The 14,779-nt window shown below is 44.7% G+C and overlaps 6 protein-coding genes and 1 non-coding gene across 9 annotated transcripts; 3 read left to right on the forward strand and 4 right to left on the reverse strand.

Annotated features, from left to right (window-relative positions):
* Window positions 1-254: 254 nt before the first annotated feature.
* Window positions 255-3,439, forward strand: LOC9648850 (6-phosphofructo-2-kinase/fructose-2,6-bisphosphatase). The gene is made up of 20 exons (XM_002976238.2): window positions 255-671; window positions 723-941; window positions 995-1,087; window positions 1,150-1,248; window positions 1,314-1,343; window positions 1,401-1,454; window positions 1,523-1,576; window positions 1,626-1,703; window positions 1,766-1,857; window positions 1,931-1,988; window positions 2,039-2,113; window positions 2,169-2,216; window positions 2,273-2,370; window positions 2,420-2,495; window positions 2,552-2,614; window positions 2,686-2,777; window positions 2,841-2,909; window positions 3,036-3,099; window positions 3,182-3,247; window positions 3,326-3,439. Exons 1-20 carry the CDS (start codon window positions 264-266, stop codon window positions 3,398-3,400), a joined length of 1,911 nt encoding a protein of 636 aa, XP_002976284.2. The 5' UTR covers window positions 255-263; the 3' UTR covers window positions 3,401-3,439.
* Window positions 3,440-3,489: 50 nt separating this feature from the next.
* TRNAY-GUA lies at window positions 3,490-3,573 on the forward strand. Its single transcript is given in 2 exon segments — window positions 3,490-3,526; window positions 3,538-3,573. It is a non-coding gene; the product is annotated as a tRNA-Tyr (tRNA).
* On the forward strand, window positions 3,567-5,584 carry LOC112348554 (uncharacterized protein F44E2.3-like). Of its 3 annotated transcripts, XR_002993099.1 has the most exons (7): window positions 3,570-3,780; window positions 3,854-3,905; window positions 4,126-4,426; window positions 4,767-4,877; window positions 4,956-5,036; window positions 5,095-5,250; window positions 5,355-5,584. XR_002993099.1 is itself a non-coding variant. In XM_024681323.1 (6 exons), the coding sequence occupies exons 1-6, from the start codon at window positions 3,690-3,692 to the stop codon at window positions 5,197-5,199; spliced, it is 735 nt and encodes a 244-aa protein (XP_024537091.1). In that variant the 5' UTR covers window positions 3,567-3,689; the 3' UTR covers window positions 5,200-5,584. The 3 variants fall into 3 exon arrangements, 2 of the variants coding, with proteins under 2 accessions (XP_024537091.1, XP_024537090.1); XM_024681323.1 differs by having other exon boundaries at window positions 3,567-3,780; window positions 4,962-5,036; window positions 5,095-5,584; XM_024681322.1 differs by having other exon boundaries at window positions 5,095-5,584.
* Window positions 5,585-5,773: 189 nt separating this feature from the next.
* Window positions 5,774-6,440, reverse strand: LOC9646588 (DNA-directed RNA polymerases II and V subunit 8A). Its single transcript, XM_024681330.1, has 3 exons — window positions 6,271-6,440; window positions 5,976-6,070; window positions 5,774-5,910 (listed from the first exon to the last, which is right to left on the reverse strand). Exons 1-3 carry the CDS (start codon window positions 6,391-6,393, stop codon window positions 5,796-5,798), a joined length of 333 nt encoding a protein of 110 aa, XP_024537098.1. The 5' UTR covers window positions 6,394-6,440; the 3' UTR covers window positions 5,774-5,795.
* A 367-nt stretch (window positions 6,441-6,807) lies between these two features.
* On the reverse strand, window positions 6,808-9,538 carry LOC9648851 (uncharacterized membrane protein At3g27390). Its single transcript, XM_024681294.1, has 10 exons — window positions 9,237-9,538; window positions 9,005-9,113; window positions 8,727-8,919; window positions 8,482-8,615; window positions 8,135-8,426; window positions 7,963-8,069; window positions 7,721-7,910; window positions 7,469-7,667; window positions 7,180-7,411; window positions 6,808-7,087 (listed from the first exon to the last, which is right to left on the reverse strand). Exons 1-10 carry the CDS (start codon window positions 9,331-9,333, stop codon window positions 6,967-6,969), a joined length of 1,674 nt encoding a protein of 557 aa, XP_024537062.1. The 5' UTR covers window positions 9,334-9,538; the 3' UTR covers window positions 6,808-6,966.
* A 49-nt stretch (window positions 9,539-9,587) lies between these two features.
* On the reverse strand, window positions 9,588-10,485 carry LOC9648852 (gluconokinase). Its single transcript, XM_002976376.2, has 4 exons — window positions 10,381-10,485; window positions 10,287-10,329; window positions 10,150-10,229; window positions 9,588-10,090 (listed from the first exon to the last, which is right to left on the reverse strand). The coding sequence occupies exons 1-4, from the start codon at window positions 10,418-10,420 to the stop codon at window positions 9,663-9,665; spliced, it is 591 nt and encodes a 196-aa protein (XP_002976422.1). The 5' UTR covers window positions 10,421-10,485; the 3' UTR covers window positions 9,588-9,662.
* A 4-nt stretch (window positions 10,486-10,489) lies between these two features.
* Window positions 10,490-12,917, reverse strand: LOC9648853 (mannose-1-phosphate guanyltransferase alpha). Its single transcript, XM_002976377.2, has 15 exons — window positions 12,632-12,917; window positions 12,459-12,556; window positions 12,264-12,364; window positions 12,115-12,193; window positions 11,981-12,041; window positions 11,879-11,925; window positions 11,724-11,816; window positions 11,574-11,664; window positions 11,475-11,523; window positions 11,304-11,420; window positions 11,084-11,228; window positions 10,918-11,010; window positions 10,792-10,860; window positions 10,698-10,740; window positions 10,490-10,643 (listed from the first exon to the last, which is right to left on the reverse strand). Exons 1-15 carry the CDS (start codon window positions 12,687-12,689, stop codon window positions 10,543-10,545), a joined length of 1,245 nt encoding a protein of 414 aa, XP_002976423.1. The 5' UTR covers window positions 12,690-12,917; the 3' UTR covers window positions 10,490-10,542.
* Between the last annotated feature and the right edge of the window lie 1,862 nt (window positions 12,918-14,779).

Raw genomic sequence — 14,779 nt, forward strand, 5'->3', positions numbered from 1 at the left:
TGGATTCCAGCCTTTTGCTTATGGATCGCTGCCTGTTTTTGGTTGCTGGGATCAAGCTCGAGCTGTAAGTTTCTGGATGATTGATGGATGGATTGATGGATTGATCGATTGATGGATTTGAATTTAGGTCCCACTGGAGCGGCTATCTGCCCGGAACTGGGAGTTGAGTTGCGTCCTGCCATCGTTTGATATCCATGGTAGCATTTTCTTTGTTTCAATCTTGTTTGATGGCTATTTTTCTTCTTGTAGAGGCTCCGGAGGTGATGTTCTTTGTGAAGAACGAGGAAAGTGTTCTACACGTTGATGGTTCTCATCAGCTCTTGGAAAACACAAGGTTGTGTTCCGGCTTTTACAGTCCAGGCTCTCCCATACAAATCCATATCTCGATAACTTTGGATCAAGTTTCTCCTTTTGCGCTCGGGAAGACCTGGAGACACTTTCAGTCGCGTGGATTTGCACCAGAGGTTTGTTCTTTTAGAATAGAAGAGCTCAAAGTTTTGTTTTCACAGGAGTCGGACGTGGATGGTTATGAAGTTCCATCCCCGAACTCTGAGACGCAGTACGTGGCAGATGCCGCTGAAGTTCCTCACGATCGTGAGATCGAACGCTCTGCATCTGTGCCAGTAAAACTTTTCCCACAGAATCTAAAGGATCGATGTGTGTCTATCAAGGTTAACTACAAGCTCTCATTTTCTATAATGCTTTCAACGTTTTATGCTCAGGATTTTGTGGTTTTGGGGTCCGAGAGAGAAAATGCTTGCGGGCCACCTGAAACAAGTGACAAGAATGAGAACAGACCAGATTCTAGGCCTGGAAGTCCTATCTCTTTGAGGCCCCAAGAACAACAGCTAGACCGCTCCATAAGCAGCTCTCCCGGACTTGTTCGCTTAGGCAGTGATGTGAGTGTGTTGAATGGAAGCATCGATGACCTTGAGAGCAAGGTACGTAGTTCTCCGAAGTTTTCCTTCTCCCGCGGTTGACATGAACTGTACAGGTCATGCCATCGGCAGCAGGAGCTGGAGCAGCTGGTGCGGTTGCCGATCGATTGCTTGGACCCAAAGAACGTCGTCGTCTTGCAATTGTTTTGGTACGCTAGAGCGAAATCTTCTTCTACCACTCTGTTAAATTCTGGGATTCGTGCCTTTCCAGGTTGGCTTGCCTGCGAGAGGGAAAACGTTTACTGCCGCGAAGTTGACGAGATACTTACGTTGGCTGGGACATGATACCAAGCACTTCAACGTTGGAAAGGTACCGTCTTCATCTCTGATGATAGCTTTTCGTGCCAACTGAGCTTCCACTATTTCATCGTGCAGTACCGTCGCCTTAAACACGGTTGCACTCAGGTAGTTGGATTTGCTACTAGTTTCTATGAGACCTTCTGAATTGAGTGCGATAACTAGAATGCGGATTTTTTTCGCTCAGACAATCAAGAAGGGATTGATGCGCGAAATGAGGTGACTGCACAAATTTTTCTATTTTAGTGTTGCTTATGATAGCAACAGCCTTCAACCTTGCCTTACAGGTCGCAGCTTTGGCCATGGATGACATGCTTTCCTGGATGGATGAAGGCGGCCAGGTGCGTTACTACAAATTCCATAAAAACTCTTAGCCTGTGTTTGTACTAGGTTGGCGTTTTCGATGCCACCAACAGCACAAAGTTGCGGAGGAAAATGCTTCTGACCATGGCTGAGGGAAAATGCCAGGTTTATATTCATATTTATACATTGACGCCAAACAGTGTCTCGGAAAGTACATATTGAAACAGGTCATCTTTTTGGAAACGATTTGCAAAGATCCAGCAGTGATTGATCAAAATATTCGCCTCAAAATTCGCAAGAGCCCGGATTACGCTGATCAGTAAGTAAGCCTTGTTTTCCCTTCAACGTCCAGCTCTCTCCACAACTGAGCTGGTGATCTTTATGTTGTTCAGACCTGACTATGAAGCAGCTCTAGCAGATTTTAAAGCTCGTCTCGTAAATTACTCCAAGGTACATGTCTAAATGATGGAGCGGTGTAAGATTTCCGAGAGTTATTGCAGGCTTATGAACCGGTTGATGAGGGGTCATACATTAAGATGATTGACATGGTTAGCGAACAAGACGGACAGATGCAGGTACTAAATCTCATTTAGAATGTTCCGAGCAGTGCTTGCTTGTTTCTCTGGCCAGGTAAACAACATCAGTGGATATCTTCCTGGCCGAATAGTATTTTTTCTGGTGGGACTTTTCATAGCTTTGCAAGATAGAGTGCATAACTGTCTGGGTAACAACAGGTAAACACTCATCTCACTCCTCGTCCGATTTTACTGACACGCCATGGCGAGAGCATGTTCAATCTCAATGGTCGCATTGGGGGTGACCCAGAGCTGAGGTAAGTTCATGCTTTCTTCTGTTGCTCTTGTGAACTGTGTGCTCTTCAGTGCTACAGGAGACATATATGCAACCAAGCTCGCGAGTTTCGTTCATAAGCGTCTCAAATCGCAGCACTCGGCATCGGTGAGCCTTGTTCCTCTCCTTCATTATTTAAAAAAAGAAATTTCTGCAATGCTCAGATATGGACGAGTACCCTACGAAGAACCATTCTCACTGCCACACACATCACCGGATTTCCAAAGGTAAATCTTTTCTCGAAAGTTTGATTGTCCGGCCTTGTATAGAAACATTTATAACGAGGCTGCATTAACAGGTCCAGTGGAGAGCTCTCGACGAGATTGACGCGGGAATATGTGATGGCATGACATACGAGGAAATAAAAGAGACAATGCCGGACGAATACCAGTAAGTGAGCGCTCCACTTTCGCAATTTAAAGTTTTGATGCTTGATATCTACTACTTTCGCAGGTCAAGGAAGCTAGACAAGCTTCGATACCGTTACCCGCGGGGAGAATCGTACCTCGACGTTATCCAGAGGTAAGGGAAAAAAAATAAAAAATAAAAAAATAGCACAGGAAAAATAAAAACAAAACGTCTTTGCAACTACGTAGGCCTAGTGCGTTACACTTTGGCTGTTAGAGAAAGTAAAGGAAGCTCTTTCAGGTTGGAGCCAGTTATTGTGGAGCTGGAGCGACAACGATCCCCAGTTGTGGTGGTAGCGCATCAAGTAAGCTTTAGATCCAAAAGATTCGAGACTGCCATCATGGTTTTTTCTCTCTTCCTTTTGCTTAACACATCCTCACTCACAGGCAATACTTCGCTCGCTGTATGCCTATTTCACTGACAAGCCACTAGACGAAATTCCACACATTGAGGTGAGTGAGTGGAATTTATCTAGTCAATATGATCTGGCCAAGTTCCTTCTTTAAGCTTCTGCTTCCTTTGTGTGCCAGATGCCTCTTCACACTATCATTGAGATCCAGATGGGAGTCCCAGGTGTACAAGAGAAGCGATACAAGCTCTTATAATGTATAATGTATAGGGGCCATTGTTTACTTACTATCACAGTGGAGAAAAATTGGTTTGTATGGTTTGGTTTTGATTGATTAGCATGGTTCCGACCTTAGCTCAGTTGGTAGAGCGGAGGACTGTAGTGCTCACAGACATCCTTAGGTCGCTGGTTCGATTCCGGCAGGTCGGACACTTCTTTTTTTTCGCTCCTCTGTAAAGCTTTGATCCACGCCTTGTGTTTTTTTTCTTGGTGTGGCTATATTTCATTTTGGGAGGGAGAGAGCGCGAGCGTTTCGTGGCGGCCAAATGCAAGAACGATCTTCCTCTTCCTCGTCTTCGTCTTCGCGCTGGTGTTGTGGAGCCGCTTCCGCCGCTAGAGAGGAAGATCACGAATCAGGTGAGGCATTCTTTCTTCCGGATCGCGCTGTTCTTGTTCTTGATCTCGGCTTTCTTGCTCGAATTCTTGCCAGACATGGCGGCGGCGCAGTCGCAGAAGTGGAGCTACTTCTCTAACAAACCGCAGTGAGTGGTAGTGTGGATTTGTGAGCGCTCCCAGCTAGCGGCATTTCCTTTCCCTTGGATTTCTTCCTCTCCTCTTTCTTTCTCCTCTCGAAATATCCCAGCGCGGGGCTTGCTAGAGCGGAAATCTCTCCTCTTTCTCCCTGTGTGTGCTTCGTTTTGCAAGAAATTCTCGCGGACTGACTAAAATGGGTGGATCTGCATTGGAATCGCTGGGCAAAAGCCTCAAAGAGACGCTCCACAAGGCCTCCTCGGACAGCGACAAGCGGCGGCTCACGGCGGACATGCAGAAGCTAGTGTGGGCGCAGCAGCGCCAGGAGCCAGCGGCGCCGCCACCGCCACCGCCAGGAACCACCGACGCCGCCAGCGATCCCGACCAAAACGACGAGATGGTTAAGGCGGTGGACACCATCCAGGCCAAGGAGGAGGAGATCGAGAAGCGCAAGGCCGAGGTCCACCAGAGGGTCCAGGCAAAGCTTAGCAAAGTGGAGCTGGAAGCTCGCAGCTTGGACAACCTCCGCCGGGTAAGAAAGCTGGAAATCCTCTCTTCCTTCTCTTCGTCACTCTTCTACTCTTCTCGGAGTTGGAAAAGTTCTAAAGTTCTTCATACTCTTCTACTCTAGAAAGCTGGAAATCCTCTCTTTCTCCTCTTCGTTTGTTCTAAAGTCCTCAAGTTTTCATACTCTTCTACTCTTCTTGGAGCTGGAAAAGTTCTAAAGTTTTTCATACTCTTCTAGAAAGCTGGAAATCCTCTCTTCCTTCTCTTCGTTCGTTCTAAAGTCCTCAAGTTTTCATACTCTTCTACGCTTCTAGGAGTTGGAAAAGTTCTACAGTTCTCTAACTCTTGGGACTTTTTTCTTCCAGGAGTTGGAAAATCTCGAGGATCCGACGAGGAAGGAAGTCGGGGAGATCCGCAAGAAGATTGAGGCGGTGGACCGGGAGCTCAAGCCGCTCAAGCAGCAGTTTGACAAGAAGGTACTCGTTTCCTCCCTTCCTTTTCTTGCTCCTTGTGTGCGCTTGGTTTGCCGAGGATCCATGCTACAATGTGTGCAGGAAAAGGAGTTTAAAGATGCCTCCAAGGCCCTCGACGACAAGGTGAAGCTCAAGGCCTCGCTCGTGAGCAAATTGATGGAGGTAAAGTTCTTGGTTGTCTCTTCTCACAACTTTTACAAGCCCGAGCTCGTTCTTCCAGGTTGTGACCGAGAGCGAGGCCGTGAGGATGAAGAAGCTCAACGAGCTCTCCAAGAGCTTCGATGATATGGACACCGCCGCGCTCGTTGCCAGTGGTGGAGCTTGAGATCCACTCTCGAGCTCGCAAATCCACGAACTCACAACAAACACTTCACAGGTGAAGATACTACACACACACACACACACACACTTACTCGTCGCAAATTCCTTCCTTTTTTTCTCGCTTTCACTTCTCCTTGCTTTGGCGGATTACATACATAGCTCGTGATCAAGATCAAGAAAAAAAAAAGAAAAAAAAAAGAAAAAAGCCGCAGCGATTTTGTTGGTGTTTTCCTTTTTGTGATACGGAGCCTGGCTGCACTCCTCCTTTCGCGTCTGTGACACACAAACTTTATCATACAGTAAGAAAGAAATGCCCAGACGTTTCCAAAGTGTGGATTTTTTTGTTTCTTCCTTGTCACTGGAATGGAATCTAGCTTTGCTTGGATGGAGATAGATCCTTGCTATGTTCTTCAGTCTAGTTTTGGATCTTATCTTCCAACTTTCCTGGAGAGCTGGAGATCCTTGCTATGTTCTTCAGTCTAGTTTTGGAAGATAGATCGTTGCTATGTTCTTCAGCCTAGTTTGATCTTATCTTCCAACTTTTATGGATTAAGTTTGCTCGATTCTTCCTGGAGAGTTTAACAAAGAGCTAGAGAGAATTCATTTGACCTTCCTGAGTAGCACGTAGAGGCGCTGATCCATTTGCAGCTCGTTAAGATGCTGTGGATCTCCCTTGAGTTTCATCAGCAATCCCCCAAACGACACATAAATGTCTCTGATCGAGCGAAGATTCGAGAGAGGTTTAAACAAAAGAAGGAAAAGTACGCTGGAAATACGTACACTTTGAGAGCGCCCGTGCTGTGGTCGTCGCTATACTTGTAGAGCTTACCGTACATGACGTAGTCGTAGCGATCCGCGAGCGACCTCTTGCCACTCTAAAGCAAAGCGAAGAAAGAGATATAAAAAAGGTGAAAAGCTGGGAATGGATGGAATGGAATTGAAAGCTACGCTAACTGGATCAATCAATCGAGTGCTGGGCTTTGGCGGATTTGGCTCTTTTCTTGCGTGATCTTGGGTTGTTTGAATCAAAGTTGTGGACCACCGAGGGAAAAAAAAGGGAATTTTTTTTGCATACCTGATCAAGCACGCCTTCGTCGGGCGTGCCATCCAGGCTGAGCGTCGGCGCCAAAGCCATGGTGAATTTTTCGTCCCTGTGGAGAGGGTACACATCGCAGTTGACATCCAGGAGCAAATGCATGTCGAATTGCTCGCTGTGTGCCTCGATCCTCGACACTGCGCACCACCGAAAAAGAGCACCCAAAGGATTAGTTTTTGTTCTTGTGGATCGTTCTCCAAAAAACGCTTTTTTGTAACGGAGAACACTCGCAACTAGGAGAGAAGTTTGAGAGATTCGACGAGGGAATGATTAGAGGAAGAAGGGACTTTCCTTTGTCGAATTTCTTGCCGTCCGGGTCGATGTCGGTGACCCGGAAGATGTCCTCGAGGAGCAAGGTCGCCATAGCTCTCTCTCCAGAAAGCTTTGAGAAAAACTTTGAGAAAACCACCACCCTTTGAGAAAAAAAACTTTGCTTTGTTTGCAAACTCGGAATGTAGGCTCTCGCTATATCTAGAAAAGAGTGTTTGGAAGATTTTAGAAAAGTTAACGCTGATATCTCGCTCGATCACACACAAAATTCTAGTAAAAAAGAGATTTTTACAGAAGTTTTCTCGGTTTTCTTTTTTCTCTCAATCACAAAACTAACTTAAAGTATCTTCCTTTCTGCATCTGTACATAAGAATCGCGTGCTAAACTATAACTATCAAAGGACGATCATACCGCAGCTGGTGTTTGGCTGCTCGCTTGCGAGTAGACAAGCAAAGATTTGATGAAGTTCTCGTACCTCCGGCGGAAAGTTGGGAATCTGGATACGCTGGTGGAAATTCCTTGAATCCTGGGAAACAAAACACGTAAAAGCGTGTGAGTCCCAAGTACAAAAAGAGATTTTGGAAGAGATATCTTGAGAACTCTGCGAGCTAGAGTTACCTTCTGCTGAGAGCTTCTAGCTCTCCTTTGCGAACGTTGTCTTGCGGTGCAATGGCTCCATTGTCCCACTCGGCGTCGCTGCTCAGGAGCGTCAGCTTTTCCAAGTATCGCTCCTCGCTGGGATGGAGCTTGGCCGCTCGGATTTGCTCTTTGAGTACCAGGAGCGGCTCGAAGAACCAATCCAGCAGTCGGTCCTCGGGACGATTGAAGACTGTCAGCTCCAAGCCACTATCTGCGGCAAGTTTTCATTAGTTCTAACCGAAGAAAGAGATCTCCCTCCCAAACTTACACAAAACTAAGCCTGTGGAGCTCGACTTGGCTGAGAAGATGAGGTTCATGAGCAAAGAATACGCCGGCAACTTCACGGCTATGAGCTTGTTCTTGGACTTGTCACTCAGGTACTCTTCCAGGTCCGAGGTCTTGAGGACTCCCTTGTGAATCAAATCTTTGCTGTGCTCGCAGCACGACTTAAACATATGTTCCCAGACCTGTCAAACTAGTGTCAAAAGCTGGAAAAGAAAAATGAGTATGGAGTTTCTACCTGGACCATCTTCACATCTTGTATACTTCGCTTGAGAGATTTCGACGCGGAGAGCTGGGGGATGATCATCCCAGCTTCGGAAGGCTTTTGTTCCGGAGCTGGCTGCTTGGCCACTGCCTTCTGGGAGTGGCCCTTCTCTGGATCTGGAAGTACATCTTCAGCTTTGGAGACCCGTGAGCTATAGCTCGGCCTGACATAACATCGATCGTTTGGCAAGAATGGTTAATAGAAACAATAACTACCTGGGAAGACACGATCCTTCTCTAAGATAAAGCACGTCATTTGTTTGCTCGTCAAACTCCGCACCCATAGCCACTATATAAGCCAAGCCAGACTTGAATGAATTCTCCTGGAAAACAAAGAAATGTATAACTCCACTCGACAAGCTTGGAAGAAAACAAAAGAATAGCAAACCTTGTGAACGATCACAGCAGCGTAGAGTCCCACAAAGATGCTGGTAAAAACCCCGGATACCACCGCGGCCACCACAACCAGAGGCCACAGGAGAATCGCGAGGCCAGCGAATGGAACACACACAACTTTGACGCAAGTTCCCTCCTGCGAGACGATAAGATCGTCCAGCAAACGCTCCCAGCCTTTTACAAGCATGAACGGGCTTTTGATGAGCGAGATGATCGCAAAGAGAGGGACGTCCACCATAACTCCAAGAACAGCAGCGACAAAACACGTTGGGATCTCGAGCAGCCTGCTAGAAATTTGTAAGTTTGATACTAAAAACAAACCTCGAGAGTGGGACCAACCTGATGTTATATGGGCCATCGATCGCCTCTCCATCGCGAAAGTCTGCAATATAAGCAGGACACGAGTGATAACACCAGTCCGTAAAATCGCGTACTACTGTGCAGCTTCCTTTGACAGTGCTAAAGCTTCCATCCTGGAAAAGCAGCAAAGTCAAGATAAACAGGGAAAAAAAATGGATAGAAAACGAAAACAAAGTCAGAAGAGGTGGGAGTTTTGTGGATATGAAACTGACACTCTACCTTACCAGGATGCAGGAGCGAGCTTTGTTCGTTCTTCCCTGGCTGACGGCCTCGAAAGTTGCCACCAGCGGCGTGAAGAAACCATATCCCAATCCAGTGAGAACGCTGCCGCAAATCACAGCTGCTGGCCACAGCACGAGAGGTAATGGAGCACACAAAGCTGCTACGAGTTTCAATAACAATCCCAGCTTTCTGGTCCTGGAAAAAACAATGAAGCAGAAAAACAAACAAAGAAAGTTCTTTCAATGAATGATCTTAAGCTACAAACTTGAGCTCGACTTACTTGATGATGCTTTCATAAATCCAGTAAACAAATGCTGGCCAGAGAGCGAGAGCAACTGTCACATTGCCCACGAAAATGATAGCCAGTGCCAAAGGAGCGATTAGAATTCCTGCGAAAAACAGGTTGGTTCCACTTTCTCTTGCTCTTTTCTTGCCAAGAAAGCTAAACTAGCTCGAGAGTTTCTCAGATCCACCAAGAAAACGAAAGACCCAAAGCAACGAATTCCACTCACCTTTGCCAATCCCCACAAAGAAAAGGAGGAGAAAAAGCGGTACGAAGAGAACAAAGCTCCAAACAGCAGCGCCCACGTCCACCCAAGACTGTGCCATGGCGCCCGCCTCGCTCGCTCGCTCGCTCGCTTCCCCCTAAATTTTTTCTATCTCTCACAATCAATCAATTATCCTACCTAAGGCCAAAACCAGACAAGGAATTCTTTCTTCCATGTGTGTGTACAGCTTTCATGGACAAAGTCCCGTGTTCGTGGATACAAGACCTTCTCTTTAAAGAAAAGAAGAAATGCTTCACTCGACACTCAACACTTCCACTGATATAAGTACGAAACTTCGTTTTTGAGAAGCTCAAAGACACCATCTCAAGTCAACTTGATTCACAGCCAAAAAGCCCTCTTTTTTTCTTTTTTTTTTTCTTTTTTCGCTCGTCAGGGAGTCTTGAGCAGTGATCTGAGCTTGTTTAGCGCATCGCCCGCCACGACTCGAGCTTCACTGCTTGTGTCCACCGTGACAACGTCGTGTTCTTGCTGGTCTCCCACTTCCAAAAGAGCTAGCTGCGACTTTAGCAGCGAGGGTGGCATGTAGTGACCACCGGCTTTGAATCGAGACTCCACTCTCGCGGTGATCAAGTCCGACACTCTGAGATAGACGAACACCACCCGGCTTTTCTCCCTCGTCTTCCTCTCTCTTTCGTCACTGGCTCCGCGGAGGATGTCACGGTATGAACTTTTCAACGCCGAGCACGCCAAAACCACTGGTTTTTCCTCCACCAAGTAGGCTGCGAGGAGATCCCTGAGCTTCTCCAGCCACGGAAGACGATCGGAGTCGGATAGAGGGATCCCGCTTCTCATCTTTTCTGGAACACAGAAGATCAGTGAGAGGAAATGAATTGATTTGCGGGAAGTCAGCCACCACCTATACTGTTTCCAGAGTGATAGTCGTCCGCATCGAGGAACTCACACCCAAGTTTCTCGGCAATCAGCCTTCCAATCGTCCTGCGACGCACAGAAAATTTTGGAAAAAATTTCAAGTCGAAGATCCAATCCTCTTACGTTTTGCCTGATCCAGAGACGCCAAAAACCACGATTCCGAGGCCTAGAGAAAAGTTTTAGGAGCTATGTGAAAGCTTAAGTTTCTGCTGCTTACCTGGAGATGAATCGAAAGCGCACTTGCTCGTAGCCGCCATAGCTTGTGGAGCTATACGACACGAAACCTATGGAATGTTCCATGAACCAACGATCGAAACGAAAAGAGAAAACAAAAAGAAAGCGTAGCTTCCGTAATCTGGGGTTATTTTAGTCAATCGCTTCAAAGAATGATCTCTTCATGAACACTTCGGTTGAGTGTCTTGTGAGAGAGAACTATGCAGTTGATCACCACGACCTCATCCTCTACAGAAACACCCTCGCCTGGAATAATCAAACGTTAGACTTGTCCACCAGAAGAAATTCTCATGTTCTCACCCAAAATTGTAATGCCCAACTTTGTAGTGTAGTCTCCGCCACCCTGTTATCTCCCGGTAGGCTCTACACAAGAATAATTAAAAAGGTCTTTTACCTGTACACGAGCCCATCTTCCAAGCGAGGACTTCCATCCAATAATCGCATTCATGACCACCGCATTTTCCTACAACCAGAAGATAAGAGAATGTTTCTTTAACGGTAGAAATCATAAAGGTTTTACCTCTATCTCGACATCGTCAAGGATTATGCAGCCGATAAGCCTCACACCTGGTCCGATGCGAGCATTCGCAGAAATGGAAACGTTTGGACCAATCTACAAACACGGAAAAACAAAAAAAAAACAAGCCAAAGTTCCTCAAGTTTTCTCTAGAAAAGACTCGTGTTACCTTCGCAGAGGGATGAGTTTTCGCGGAGGGATGGATGTAAACATCGCCGGAAACAATAGCACCTTTGCTGTCGCTCTTCGCAAGCAAGTGTGGAGAAGTAGTTCGATACTGTCCAAGGTACAGAGCCGAGCATCTTAGCGAAATCCTGGAGTTAGAAAAGTTTGACAACGAAAAGCAAGTTGAGAAAGCGAATAACAAAAACAAAAAACGATCCACTCACCCTGGAACTTTGATCTGTTCCCAGAAATCTTGAGTTTCATAAGCGTACAGCTTCTTCTTTCCAGCTAGCGGTGTCAGAATGTCTTGGTCCAAGCGAATGAAGTCTGCCGACAATGTCCTGCATCACACAGAAATCTTTTTTAATAGAGTGTTTCTCGATCCGTTAACGTACTTGGTAGCGGACTGAAGGGCTTCAAAGCTTGTAAGTCGACGAAGAACAGCTGCACAAAGACCAAGCATTCAGTGTGGGAAAAATAGTCTCCAGGCAAACCTCTATCATGGCGTGCCGATTTAACGTCTTGAATCGCGATGAAAATCTCGGGGCTAAAGATGTAAACGCCGCAGTTGATGAGGTCGCTTACCTGCAAGGACGAGAAGCTGAGGCTTTTGTTTCAAGAATAAGTAAGACATGGAGGCTTACGAAGGTTTCGGGCTTCTCAGCGTAGTGTAGCAATTCGCCACTGTCTGAGTCTGCTACAAGCTCGCCAAACTCGCTAGCCACTTCCGGTGACACCTGAAAACAAAGTCTCCAAGATTGTAAGGAAGCTTTTCCTCCGAAGTGGAAGCATCACGCACCTTTTTCACTAAGATAGTTCCCATGCCTCCACATTTGCGATGGAAAGCTGGCAGAACGAAAAAAACTTAGACAGCGAAAAGCTCCAGACTCTTTACTCTTACCCAGCATGTCCGTGAGAGGGAAGCTACAACATACATCGCAATTCAGTACTATAATGTCTGTCTGCAAGAAAGAAAACGAAAAACAAGAAGAAGAAAAAACAGTCATCCAGTTAACGAGACATGTAAACTCTTACAGGGTCTTCTTCCAAAATTAAGTCCCGGAACTGATACAAGCCACCGGCAGAGCCGTGGGGCTTATCTTCCTTGAGATATCTACAAGAACACAAAAAGTTGTCAAGAAGAAAACAAACTTGACGAAGAAGAGTGGAGTTTTACAATTCACCTTACAGGAACCTTTAGTTCGTTCGAGAGCGCGGACGTATACAAGGCAAATTCCCTGTCCTCGTAGAATCCTATCAAGTAAATGTGTGCCAAATTCTCAATCTGAAAAGCGGAAGAACAAAGAAAACAAAGAAGAGAAAAGTTTTAGCTGCACCAATATCACGAAGAACAAGTCTTAAGTTCAAAGGAAAAAAACCTTTTTGCAAGCGAGAATCGGGTGCTGGACCATGGGCTGTCCAGCCAGCGGGAAGAGCGGTTTAGCGACATTGAGAGACAATGGCCGGAATCGAGTTCCTGGAGATAGAACCACACCAATTCACCGGAAAAATCCACTTGGAAACTCCACCAAACCAAAAATAAATTTCATACCTTTAGTTGGCCCTCCCACGAGTATCACTGCCACAACCTTCTGTGATTCCTCGCTCATTTCGATGATTCGAAAGCAAAAGAAAAAACACTCGAGGAGAAATTCGTGCCGCTCACACGCAACCCACAAGCAAAGCGAGCCTCAAATCACGGGAGCTGGGCAGATCCAGATCCAGCAATTATCCACCCGGGAGAGATCTCGCACCAATTTACCTCCACGAGATCTGTGTATGGCCACCACGCCAAAATCTCCATGTCCTTGACAACGCTCACACAGTAAAATGAGAAAAAAAAACCCCTAGGCCTAGCAGCTTGGAGTTTTAAGGTGTCCTTTAGATTTTTTATTGGCCTCCTTTAGTTGTTCCAGACATATTCGTTGGTCCTGGGTGATCTCTCTTTAATGTTGGGTGCTGGTGTGGCTTTCCTTTCAACATCTGGTAGGAGATTTGGAAGGAGAAACTGTTCCAACGACCTCATTCATGCAAGATCATCGCATGCTCGTTTGGTGTGTTGACCAATAATTTGGTGGGAGTCATCACAAACTCTTGGCATCGTAAGGTAAAAGACTGACGAGTTTAGCGAGCTTGATTTGCATAGTTTAGTTCGCACCGTGTGTCTGTTACATCCACCTCTCAATTCCATTATTACTAGTTTAATTGTCATGTTGTTCTGAATGCCAAATGGACACCCCAAAAAAGTGTTCATGGTAGTCTAACAATTTTTCCTTCTTAATTTCAATGGATAACAGCCTAAGTTTCATTGAAAGGGAAAGATAGTTCTTAAATTAAATAATTAAAAAGTATGTTAAGGTTGATTGTAAAGTTAAGTTAAAACCAAAGTTATCAACTAATTATAAATATATTTTAAGTTTATAAATTTAAAATTTAAAATTTGAATATTTTTTAATAAAATATAACTTAAAGTTTCCCATATATCTTTTATAACTATTTCAATTTAATAAAATATTAAATTATATTTTAAACACTTAATAAATATAAAAGTAATTCATCTAGTGCTAGTTAAAATAAAAGTAGTTATCCTTCTTAATATTTTAAAATATTATTTCAATGCTAAATAAAAACTGCTTATTAGCTCTAAATAATGGTATAAGTTTTTTAGTATGTTTTCTGTCAAAAAGAAATACAGCTTCATGCTAGAAAAGGTTTATCCATAGAATGATAGTGATTTAATTGAAAATGGTAATATTTATTTTGTATAATATCTTTATTAAACAAAGAAAGTACACAATAATAAATTATTTTAAAAATTGCAAATAAATTTTATGGTGTGCATAGAGTTTTGGTATATTATCAGACATATGCTGTGATCAAGGTAAAATATCATTAAATAATTATAAGGCTGTGCGTGAAGGTCTTCCCAACGGTGTTGAGACTTTATACGAAAATCCTATAGAGCATTAAGAAAGTTGAGGAAAGAACTCGTTAAAATCTAAATAGGCTCCAGAAGGGGCTAGATCAATAAAATAAAGAGCACAACGTAATAACTTGCTTTGAGTAAATTCCAGAAAAACGTGCAGCTAAGATTAGAAATAAAAATCAAACAAACTAAACTGAGAAACTTACCTGAGACCACCAAAGAAGAATTTTGACCTGAAGAGACAAGATTGAGACAAGATTTCAATTGAAGCTAGAGGATAAAATAGAAAACGTCCACATGATATGCCAAATCAATCGAGCTTCTACTTTTGGTTTTCGAGGTAAGAATCTTGCTAGCTGCAAGGAACACAAACAGTATGCCTTTCAAGATTATGAAGTATGAAACCACGCCTCTACCTTTGAATGTGCTTCTTTGGCTGGTCCAACAAAAACTTCATCATCTTTTCTCATAGGCCAGCCCAACGGAAGCAGGTTTTAGACTTGCACGTCGAGCTGGGAAAACATCCAAGTGTCTATGTACTATTCGTTCAAATCATCATACTTTCGCCAAGAAGATGCCGTCGCTTTCATTTATGTTACTCTCTAGATACGTGAGCAGGAAAAAACCATAGCTCACATACTCTGAGAATCACGACGTAAATATGTGTCACGACATTTTTAAGGAAAGCCGTTGCTCCCATAGGCTGGTTTTATAGTCTCGTTAGTAACGTAGCTAACTCTTCCAGAAAGCACCGGCAACTCAGACTCTGCAAGC

Source organism: Selaginella moellendorffii, unplaced genomic scaffold (genome assembly GCF_000143415.4).
Source record: "Selaginella moellendorffii unplaced genomic scaffold, v1.0 SELMOscaffold_30, whole genome shotgun sequence".
Lineage (NCBI taxonomy): Eukaryota > Viridiplantae > Streptophyta > Lycopodiopsida > Selaginellales > Selaginellaceae > Selaginella > Selaginella moellendorffii.

Coding starts and splice junctions, on each gene's coding strand:
- LOC9648851 (XM_024681294.1), bottom strand. CDS start 9,333: ATGGCACAGTCTTGGGTGGACGTGGGCGCTGCTGTTTGGAGCTTTGTT. Junction 8,920..9,004: donor ATTTATGAAAGCATCATCAA/GTAAGTCGAGCT, acceptor TGTTTTTTCCAG/GACCAGAAAGCTGGGATTGT. Junction 7,412..7,468: donor CTCCACAGGCTTAGTTTTGT/GTAAGTTTGGGA, acceptor AACTTGCCGCAG/ATAGTGGCTTGGAGCTGACA.
- LOC9648850 (XM_002976238.2), top strand. CDS start 264: ATGTTCTTTGTGAAGAACGAGGAAAGTGTTCTACACGTTGATGGTTCT. Junction 1,088..1,149: donor GTCGTCTTGCAATTGTTTTG/GTACGCTAGAGC, acceptor GTGCCTTTCCAG/GTTGGCTTGCCTGCGAGAGG. Junction 2,496..2,551: donor AATCGCAGCACTCGGCATCG/GTGAGCCTTGTT, acceptor TGCAATGCTCAG/ATATGGACGAGTACCCTACG.
- LOC9648852 (XM_002976376.2), bottom strand. CDS start 10,420: ATGGCGGCTACGAGCAAGTGCGCTTTCGATTCATCTCCAG. Junction 10,330..10,380: donor CGCTTTCGATTCATCTCCAG/GTAAGCAGCAGA, acceptor ACTTTTCTCTAG/GCCTCGGAATCGTGGTTTTT. Junction 10,091..10,149: donor TCACTCTGGAAACAGTATAG/GTGGTGGCTGAC, acceptor TCTGTGTTCCAG/AAAAGATGAGAAGCGGGATC.
- LOC9648853 (XM_002976377.2), bottom strand. CDS start 12,689: ATGAGCGAGGAATCACAGAAGGTTGTGGCAGTGATACTCGTGGGAGGG. Junction 11,926..11,980: donor CCCTCTCACGGACATGCTGG/GTAAGAGTAAAG, acceptor TCGTTCTGCCAG/CTTTCCATCGCAAATGTGGA. Junction 11,421..11,474: donor GCCCTTCAGTCCGCTACCAA/GTACGTTAACGG, acceptor TGTGTGATGCAG/GACATTGTCGGCAGACTTCA.
- LOC9646588 (XM_024681330.1), bottom strand. CDS start 6,393: ATGCATTTGCTCCTGGATGTCAACTGCGATGTGTACCCTCTCCACAGG. Junction 6,071..6,270: donor ACGAAGGCGTGCTTGATCAG/GTATGCAAAAAA, acceptor GCTTTGCTTTAG/AGTGGCAAGAGGTCGCTCGC. Junction 5,911..5,975: donor AGCACGGGCGCTCTCAAAGT/GTACGTATTTCC, acceptor TCGCTCGATCAG/AGACATTTATGTGTCGTTTG.
- LOC112348554 (XM_024681322.1), top strand. CDS start 3,690: ATGCAAGAACGATCTTCCTCTTCCTCGTCTTCGTCTTCGCGCTGGTGT. Junction 3,906..4,125: donor TACTTCTCTAACAAACCGCA/GTGAGTGGTAGT, acceptor GCTGGGCAAAAG/CCTCAAAGAGACGCTCCACA. Junction 5,037..5,094: donor TCGTGAGCAAATTGATGGAG/GTAAAGTTCTTG, acceptor TCGTTCTTCCAG/GTTGTGACCGAGAGCGAGGC.